A 10,304-nucleotide genomic window follows, 5' to 3' on the forward strand; every position below is an offset into this window, starting at 1 on the left:
GGCTACGTCAAGTCTAAAGTCTACAGAAATAAGCCAGCAACTATTCCAGCTTTGGAAGACAACATTTCCGAAGAAATTCGGGCTATTCCGGCCGAAATGCTCGAAAAAGTTGCCCAAAATTGGACTTTCCGAATGGACCACCTAAGACGCAGCCGCGGTCAACATTTAAATGAAATTATCTTCAAAAAGTAAATGTCATGAACCAATCTAACGTTTCAAATAAAGAACCGATGAGATCAAATTTTATGCGTTTTTTTTAAAAAAAAAGTTATCAAGCTCTTAAAAAATCACCCTTTAGTATAGTATATTGGTATGTAAATAAGTACACGACTAATAGGTATATTTGTATATACTACTTATACAATTGCTTATGAAATAAACCATTCCACATCAAGCTATCCGTATTTCACAAATTCAAAAGATACCTGACAAGAACTTTGATGGGTATTTGTATGACAGCTATATGCTATAGTGTGCCGATCAGAGCAATTTCTTCATCGTTTGTAGTAATACCTTGTACAATAATCTGTGTCAAATTTCATGAAGATATCTTGTGAAATAAAAAGTTTTACATACAAGTACTTGATATCGATCATATATATGTATGTCTGCTATAGTATAGTGTGGGACCCCACTTTGATGCATGGTTCTGGCTCCATCATCCTGAACGCTGCCGCAGAGCGGGCTAGTTCGTCGGCCAACTCATTCCCGGCTACCCCTTTATGCCTCGGCACTCATACGGTTATACACTGATAGGCGGTTCAGCTTTCCTATACATTTCTCCACTAAAAGCGATTTAATCGCATTCACTGAAATTGCCTTTAGTGCCGCTTGACTATCGCTAAGTATAGCTATACGTTGGTTGCAATAGTTGCGATGGAGATTGATCTCTGTATATTGGCTTATAGCAAAGACTTCTACTTGAAAAATGCTCGGAAAACGTCTCATTGGTATGTATAGTTTGGTATGCAGACCCCTAGCCTGCTCCTATGCCTTCCGGTGTTTTCGAGCCGTCAGTGTACCACTGGATCGTTCTGCCCCTCAGTAGTAGATGAAGTGTAGAATCACTACACTCCGCCTTACCGCCGAGAGTAACTCAGAACTTCTTTGTAAAGTTGACCCACTTCGTAACGCCGTCCCTTGATACAGGGTAGGCCATTTAAAGTTGACCCATCTGGCAACGCTGTAACTTTTAACAGCGCTGACAAATCGGCTAATGTCATACCGCGTTAGAAGCGTCATTCGAAGACAATTTATACCATGAAGGGCCTGTGGTGTGTCTTCCTCTAACGCCTTCAGTTGTTTGGACGACATTATCTACCCTTTGCCGAAACCCTCTGCTGCTATGAGCAATATGGTATGGTATTTCGATTTATTGTATCTCCAACGTTTCCTGCTGGGTGTTATGAACTTCGTGGCTTAATGAACCCTGTCCAGGGTATAAGAATGAAGTGTTAAAAATATGTCCACCTCAACTTGCTCAAGCTTGCACTTCATCGGTACAAAAATTGTCACATTCTATTACTTTTAGAGTATAATTTTAGCGAAAATTTCTTCGTTTTCATTATAGGGCATATAATAATATTAATATAATAGCAATAAATAATGATGAAGTTTGTTCACCCTGATTTCCCTGCTTCGTTTTCACTTTCTCTTCGTGTACTAAGCAGTTAGGCAGACTCCTTTCGAGCCTCTGACCTTCATATTAGACTAACTGCTCTTTTGCTACTCTCTGCTGGTAACACGTTGCAAGCAAAAAGTAGCAATCCAAAGACACATCGACTACTTGCCATTTGTCGCACTTTGAATGAAATGAAAAACGAACAAAATCGTGACTTATTGCTGGTAGCTGCTAACTAAAAGTTAACGAGGAAATTTTACCCAAAAATTAAAAACATATTTGCAGCAGTGCGCCTTCCACTCAGAGCAACGATTGGGCAATTTAATTGGCTATTGGGAGTAATAAAGCAAAATGAAATGAAATAAAACTTAAAAAAATAAATAAATTTCAATTTATATGGAAAAATTTCGCTGACTTACTGAATGTCACCGTCGCGCTTATTCTCGTACATGTTACCTATGAGCGCGGCAAAAAGCGAGTTCCAAAAAGGTCGAAGTTGTTTGACTAGCTTGACATTCATGTCGCTGCACCAAATGAGCGTTTAGCCTTTTTTAAGTAACTTATTAACTGTTTATGTGCCATGAAATATAGTTTCGATCAAGAAAACTTTTTCCGCTCGCTGTTTTCACTGCAAAACGAATGCGCGTGCATTTTTTGCCTAATAAAGTTGACACGCAAATATTTTTCGACTCCGAAAATCGAATCGAATAAGTTATTATTATTTTTGTTTTATTTTGAAGCTAGTAACAAAAAGTGCTTGAGTGTAGATTATAAATTCAAAAGTGTTTCAATACTTGACGGTTCATATTTTACACACGAAACGCGCGTTTAATACTCGTAGCGTAAACTAAAAGCGAACGCGCACACCATGGCCGACGTCGATAAGTTATCTTCGCGAATGAAATCTCGTTTGCATTTACAAACGAAAACCATCGGCGCCGATCGCATACGTAAAGCCAAAGATAATAATGAGGATATTGCGGTGTTGAGTATGTTCCTGCCGAATGCGTCGGCGCAGGAGGAGAATCGCAAATTCTATTGTACTCTGGGCGATTTCTGTCGCCTTGGAGATCCGCGCGCAACAAAAGCAGGTAAATCAAATGAATCAAGTAATGTTGTTATAATTGAGAAATAAGTATATATTTATATGATCTCACGTCTAAAAATAGTCGAAATCGAACCACATTTTTTCAAGTTACCAGTTATCGAATTGGGCTTCAGTGTCTGCAGTTAACTTTTTACCGAAAATATCTGTCAATTTGTGAGGAAATAATGTCATGGAAAACATTGTTTCCATACATCCCCTAGCCCAGCTAGTTGTAATTTGTAGTTTGGGCATGCAGTATAAATTATATACCGCTGCCGCGTCAGTCAAATTCTTTGCGCGTCATATATTTGAAACTTAACTGCCGACGTGTTATATTGAAATACTTGTCATGAAAGCAAAAAACGTCAGAAAATACCAAATTAATTTGGACAACTACTATACCGAAATAAGTCCGCCTACGTTGAAAATAGATACCGAAAGTAGCTAAAAAGGATGACTAACACTTTCTTGTTCAGCAAGTGCCTATACTTGCAAACTTTTCGCCAAATATATTTCTCAAAACAAAAACCTTAGATGAGATCACTTCAAAATCTTTATACAACAATAGTAAAATGTACAAAGTGTACATATGTATACATACTATATATTTAAAATTTATAGCTTTTGTGATTAACAGCGCACGAGATTTTTCTTAGGGGTGTAAGGAGGTTAATGAACAGCATTTTGCTATGATTTATTTAAGCAATTTTGAATATGAGGATACTATATGTAGATACATATTAGATAGACTGGCAATTAGTACAATTTTTGCAAGAAAGTGTCCTGAATAATTGTCACATTAGTTAAACCATTTTTATTGCGGATTTTTTCAATGGACGCCGAGGAAATTCATGAAATTAGTTATACAACCTTCTAGCTAAGATATCTGTTCCAAATATCACCTACTTCTTTGGCAGAAATATTATCATAAAGAGCGCTTAACCCTAGAGAAGGCGCGCTATGAGCATTTTGCTCACACAATTTTTTCTTATGTTTTGTACAACTACCTTTACCTTTATATATTATTTTTGTTTCTGTCAAATAATAAACATTTTTTAAGCTTAAGGCTCAGTAATGGTATTTAGTTTAAATTTAAATATGTAACACTTTATTTATATAAACGTAACTGAACATTTTCAGTACGTGAGCAAAATGCTCACGCGCGACAAAGCATGTCACTGTCCGGAGCGCGCCTTCTTTAGGGTTAATATGCCCGCACTCCAGTCCAGATTTAGTAGACAATTTGACTCAGAAGATATGCTTTGCAACGTCGTTGGATGTGCCATTGACTAAGAGAAAGAAGGTGTTTAAGAGTCCTAATTGGACACTGTCTCATTGTCACTCACGCGGTGAGACTAAAGATTTTGTAGGTCCCAACGTCAAATTTGCAAAGGGGATGATGAGGAGACATTTAGACATTTTTTCCCCTACCGTCCAGCTTTCGCCACACTAAGACTGAAACGTTTCGGTAGCCAAACTTTTTACGAACCTGTCGAACTGGTTGGAATGGATATTAACCGCCTCAATAAATTTAAATTAGGGCTTACTCTAGGCGCTTAGTTCATATGCGAAGGTGTTTTGATCAGTAGTTTTGAGCATCTCAACAGACAGGGGTCTCTAGCTGCTCAAGTGAAATTATTCGTAACCTCACGAAAAACAACATATTCGCCTAATTTTACCTAGGTGAAAAAGTCTTGCTCGTGAAGAGCTAATAAAAAGCTTTCAAACAATGACATAGAATCGGTAAAGAGCGTCTGATCCCATATATGAATAAAATGAGGTTATAATGGGTAAACCAAAAAGACCGTTTTTTGACAAATCACGCGTGAGTCGTTTTAAGCTGTCATGTTATTTTTGTTCAGTACAAATCGTTCAACTTTATTACAAAAGTTCGCGTTCTGTAAAGAATGTGTTTCTCGCGCATCGCTCAACTGATAGTCAACATAAACGGCCTACTATTCGCAACACCAATACCCATTTTGAGACCCATAATTCATTATTGGATAATATTCGATCGAATAGACCACGTCTAGCACGCAGTGAAGAAAATATAGAGATAGAGAAAATAACAGAAATGTAAACAAGCAAAATTGCAGCATTTGGGACGAAGAGCAACCTGAAGAGATTCAAGAGCTGCCATTTCATCTAGAAAAAACATTGCTTTGGAGTTATTCGTGGCCCGGTGGAATCATCGAATCATATTTCTTCAAAAATATTACGCCATGACAACCAATTATTTGATGCCTAGCCACTTCCTACACAACGCATTAATAAATGGATTTATTGAGAGGTGTTCTCTCGGTTTCCGTTCTCTCTTCGATGAGCACATAATTTTACGGTTTGGGCCGGTCGATTGGGCACCAAGATCGTATGATATCACACCGTTAGACTTTTTCCAGTGGGTTGTATGTAAAGTTTAAAGTCTATGCTTCGAGACGTGTGAGACGTAGCCGCTAGGGAACCTTTATAAGAGATTAGCTTCCTCAAAACACAAATTAGCCTTGAATGAAGCGTGTTTGAAATGCTTTTCAAAATACTAAAGGTTTTAAAAGTATATGTAGGTCCGTACTTGGGAAACTCATAAGAATTAAAACGAGTTTCTAAGCTTACAGCACGAAATATCAACGGAAACACGAAAGCCATAGTAAACTATGGCCCGCGTAAAAGGACTGTGTTGAAGGATATAGGCTTTTCATCATTACACTAAATCTAATTCGTAGTTTAGATTAATTTCATTGTCGTTTGTAGGTATTGAAATCAATAAAAGCTCCGTTTGTATATTTCTAAATATGTCACTTTAATGAAGTCGGTAACTAACAAGCTCAAGCCAGAAGAGCTATAGTATATTTCTCTTCCAACATATACAGTATACAAGTATATACGAGTACATATATGCATGTAAGTATGTAAGTACAAGTCTTCTTACTTCAACAAGTTGCATTTACATTCTTCTTACTTCGACCCATTTTGTTGTAGCCACAAGCTTAATGCCATTCTTAAATAAATTACGAATCTTTCATTATTGCAACTTATTCATAAGCAACACGATTATTTGCATTAACCGAACTACAGAAGTCGGTGAACTTCACGATAAAGCGCGCTCATTCACCACCTTTGCAAGAATGCTTTGGCAAATTTGTTGACATTTTTATGGCGAATAAAAAGTAATGGCGTGTTGCCATAAAATATGTCTTGCATACATTAGCAGCAAGTCAGCCAAACATCCAATAACGAAACTAGTTTTCTATTAACACGAAAGCAACCGAGTTTCTAGGCATATGAGTGCTGAACTCGTCCATTAACTAAAAATAGTAAATATTTCTGGTCCGAATTTATTTAAATCAACAGTGTTGTTGGAAAGTGAATTTTTGGTATACTCGTAGGAGACTCTGAAAAGAGATACATTCTTTGTGGCTGGGTAAAGAATCACTCTTTCAGCGGTTCTAGAACTTCTGATTGCTCTTGGTTATTGCGAATTTGTGTCACTAGTGCATTGTCAAACTGGCAAGCACTTCGGAGATGTATGCAAATACAAAAGAGCTTCCAAGCAGCACGGAACAACATGCTGACAAGTTAACGCGAATCATTTGAACTTGCATGTCAAATCCAAATTACAATTATTATTATTATTATAGTAACAATAGAGTAAAGGTACTCAATAGAATAAAGGTATCGCAGATTGTTTTCATGCTTGCATGACTGCCGTCAGCTAGACAACAGCTGTGGAGCGGTACAAGTTCACCTCATGTAATTTTAGCGAAAATGAATTTAATGAAGCCAAATCGCCTAAAACAAATCCATGTGCTATTTGCTACCGCTAGACAAAACAAACAAGCACCAAAAATGATGACCTTCAAAGGCTATCGTTATGCCAGCAGTTAGTGGGTGAGTGGTACGAGGCGTACGACATGGCGTCATTGAAGAGTATGCAGCAGTATTTGTTGCAAGGCGTTGCAACAATTTAACTAAAATTATACTGAAAATTTGCCACTTTTCCAATGCACTTGTGTGAGAAAACAATCAATTGATTCGATAAATTTGTCTTTTATTTACTTTTAGGCACGAAGAAAATGGAATACAAGACACGCCAGTGGCATGAGAATTGCTTCTGTTGTTGTGTATGCAAAACGGCCATTGGCACTAAGTCGTTCATCCCCAGAGAGCAGGAGATCTATTGCGCTGGCTGCTATGAGGAGAAGTTCGCTACCAGATGTATCAAATGCAACAAGGTGAGTTATTTAAAGAGCTCAACTCATATAAAAGTTCAGCGTGAGTCAAAACTCTGAAATAAATTGATCACTTGGAACATGGAGTCGCTAAATCGAACTTTGGTAACTCCCTCTCTAACCATATACCGACGAGGGATTTGTGGGTGGAAAAAAACCACTGAATGACAGGGACAGTGAGCTTCTTTATGGATGGGTCGAAGCTTGGTAGGAAGGTTTGTGGAAGGGTTTTCTTTCAGGAGCTTTCTATCAACTCCAGCTTCAGACTTCCTGACTATTGTAGCGGCTTCCTGGCCGAGGTTGTAACCATTAACTTAGTAGTGAATTTACTGCCCCGGAATACAGCCTCTTACAGAGAAGTGATACTAGCTTCATTAACAATGCGTTCAGGGCTGGCCAAAGAGTGCCCGACCTCGCTATCAATAGCATCGAGTGTCTTTGTGATATGACTGATATGGCCACCGCGGAATCGTAAGAAACTGTAAAGCTGATGAGCTAGCAAGAAAAGACCCCCTAGAACCTCTATCGGTAGAATGGGAGCGGTTGGTGCTCCTGTATCTTCTTGTGTTCTACTACTAGATGGCATGGTATCGCAGAAACTTGGCCAGCACTGGGCCACCATCGGTACATGCGCTGTTTTTAGCCCAAGATCGATCTCAAAAGATCTAGTGCTCCTTTTGTCCTCAGTAAGGCTAGCCTGTCCCTAGTTGTGGGGCTTTTAACAGACCATTGCCCTCTGGGAATCCTACCAGACGCCAACTACAGAAGCTTTCTGAAGAAGATGTGATGGGAACAAATTAACGATTGCTGAACAGGTCTAAGGCCCAACAGTCCGGTAATAAACCACAAGAAACCAACGGAACTCCTAACCGTCCCATTCCGCAGTTATGGAAACTGAAGTACCAGTCCTATCAAGCTTATCAGCCTAGTGGCCAGGCACCCAAACCAGTCTAATAATAAAATAATTTCATAAAAGATATAAGCAGTCCAGCCTTCTTTTGACAAGACGTGAATGCACAGTATTTTCTGAACTGGTTCGGAAGCGAGACGGTGGTACTTTTCGTTTCCTCGAACGAACCTGGTAGCAGTAAGTAAGGTAGTTTTACGACAGTCACTATATGCCTCATCTAAGGGCATTCCCTGACGCAATGCGATGTGAGATTATTGCTTAAACTAAGGCTTGGCTATCGACGTATATATGTATGTATATACAAGAATATTGAAGTTTTTTTAGTCGTTTTCTGCATTATTAGCTATGTCAGCCGCTTTCCTGACCGCAAAGATACGGCTGTAAACCGGCAGTTTGTGGAATCGCCTATGATCTATCTCTGCGCAGTGAATCTTGGCGCCCACTCCATTAGAGATGCTTGGAAAATACTGCCTTATTCCTGGATTTTGAAAGATCGCCTGTGATCTAGCTCCGCGCAATCGATCTCGGCGCCCACTCTTATCAGGAATTTTTGATTCGTCCGTGTAGATGTTGAAAGTTTCGATAGCGGATCACGAGCCTGGTGCCATCCTCCTTCTTTTAGTGTGACTTGAAACCTTCTCTACCAGATAAGGCGTAAGGGCATGTGGTCTATTTTATATAACGATTCCTTGACTATCGATTCCGAAGGTTCTGGTGAGAAATTCACGTAAGGCAGCCAATCTTGATTTCGCTGCCGAGCTTTCCACTGCAATGTCAGTTGGGGCCAAGTGCAGCCATTGCAGTGGTTTTAGTACTCATGTTATGCAGAAAGCAGCAAGCCCAGTGTGAGATTCTGCTGGCAGCAGTCCACCACACTAAAGTACTGTAAAGTAAGATTGGCTTGACTATTGGTGAGTAACGCCAATCACCTTACATGCGTAGAGAGTATCACTGTCCTTTCCACTCTTTCTTCCACATTGATTTTCCACAACTGTATGCTGTCCAAAATTGCTCCCAGGTACTTAATATAAACCCTAATAGTTAACTCTACTCCGTTAAGCCGCGGGAGTGTCCATGACGTGGTCTTGTACCTCCTTGCAAAGAGTACCATATCCGTCTTACTAGCATTTCACGCTACTAATTGTGTCTATGAATTTGTCCCTCACTAATACAGCCATCTCCAAAGGCTACTATTATAAACATAATTTTGATACATTACAATAACTTATATATAAACTTTGGATTTTCATTAATTGCGTATTACAGGTCATCACTTCGGGCGGTGTAACCTACAAGAACGAACCATGGCATCGCGAATGCTTCACCTGCACTCACTGCAACATTACGTTGGCCGGTCAGCGCTTCACCAGTAGAGATGAGAAGCCCTACTGTGCCGAATGCTTCGGTGAATTATTCGCCAAACGCTGCACAGCTTGCGAGAAGCCCATTACTGGTAAGAATATCGATCACATATAAATATTTTAAACAAATAAAAATACAAAAAAATATTTTACTCTCTTCTCATAACACAGGTATTGGCGGTACACGCTTCATCTCCTTCGAGGATCGCCACTGGCATCACGACTGCTTCGTATGTGCCAGCTGCAAGACCAGTCTAGTCGGACGTGGCTTCATCACCGACGGCCCCGACATCATTTGCCCCGAATGCGCCAAGCAGAGACTCATGTAAGACCGCACACGGCTCGTCTATGCAATGGCAATGTAATGGGCGTGGCGTGCTCCTATTACAACTAAGAAGATCGTGAAACTTATTAAACACAAAAAGAGTAAAAATATAAAAATATGAAAATATGAAAATATAAAAATAGAAAACAAAAACTTGCTGAAAAGTAGATGTACTTTGAAAACCTAAAGCATTACAAATACAAAAACCAATACAGCAGCCTCGAAGCGAAAAGTATGAAACTTCTTTTGAGCAAATAAATTACCTAAAGCAAAAAGAAAAAAAAAAAAATAATATAAAAAAATATGTAAAAATAAAACTTTTAAATTATTAGCTGTTAGTTTACCTCGATTAACATGAAATTATAATTGTTACACTTCCTAGTTATAAAAAAAAAGCTGAAATATACACTTTTCTAAAAATCTGAACAAAACACATTCGGCTTTAAGGAATTTACATATGTATGTATGTATGAAGAAATTTGTTAGTGTGATGAGCAATCGTATTTGAAAATAGGCATTTAAAAAAATATTGAGAAAAGCGTAGTCATCATATGTATGTACAAGTATGTATGTGTGCAGCTGTAGAATCGAAGTTAGTTGCCGCTGATCACTGTAAAATTTTCACAAAGCAAAAATAAACGACAAGCAATTGAAAGCACCGTTATTCGTGTACTATGTAGAAAATTGCATATTGCCAGAGCCGAAGCGCTACAGAGCCAAGCCATTTTGTTTTGTTATTATCTCTGTATAGGTATGTACATATGTGTGTATATT

General features: G+C 38.8%; 1 protein-coding gene across 8 annotated transcripts in view; it reads left to right on the plus strand.

The window, feature by feature from the left end:
• The window catches only part of LOC105233722 (four and a half LIM domains protein 2), a 248,612-nt gene extending 238,793 nt beyond the window's left edge, over nucleotides 1–9,819 (plus strand). For 7 of the 8 annotated variants that reach the window (XM_049459497.1, XM_049459494.1, XM_049459496.1 and 4 more), the window contains 3 exons: nucleotides 6,768–6,937; nucleotides 9,111–9,297; nucleotides 9,377–9,819. In XM_049459497.1, coding sequence (XP_049315454.1) covers nucleotides 6,768–6,937; nucleotides 9,111–9,297; nucleotides 9,377–9,534 — 515 coding nt within the window. In that variant the 3' untranslated portion in view covers nucleotides 9,535–9,819. Of the gene's footprint in view, nucleotides 1–2,361; nucleotides 2,713–6,767; nucleotides 6,938–9,110; nucleotides 9,298–9,376 lie in introns of those variants that run through there. The other variant, XM_049459500.1, reaches the window with a different exon arrangement.
• The last annotated feature ends 485 nt before the right edge of the window (nucleotides 9,820–10,304 follow it).

This window comes from Bactrocera dorsalis, chromosome 5, assembly GCF_023373825.1.
Source record: "Bactrocera dorsalis isolate Fly_Bdor chromosome 5, ASM2337382v1, whole genome shotgun sequence".
Classification (NCBI taxonomy): domain Eukaryota; kingdom Metazoa; phylum Arthropoda; class Insecta; order Diptera; family Tephritidae; genus Bactrocera; species Bactrocera dorsalis.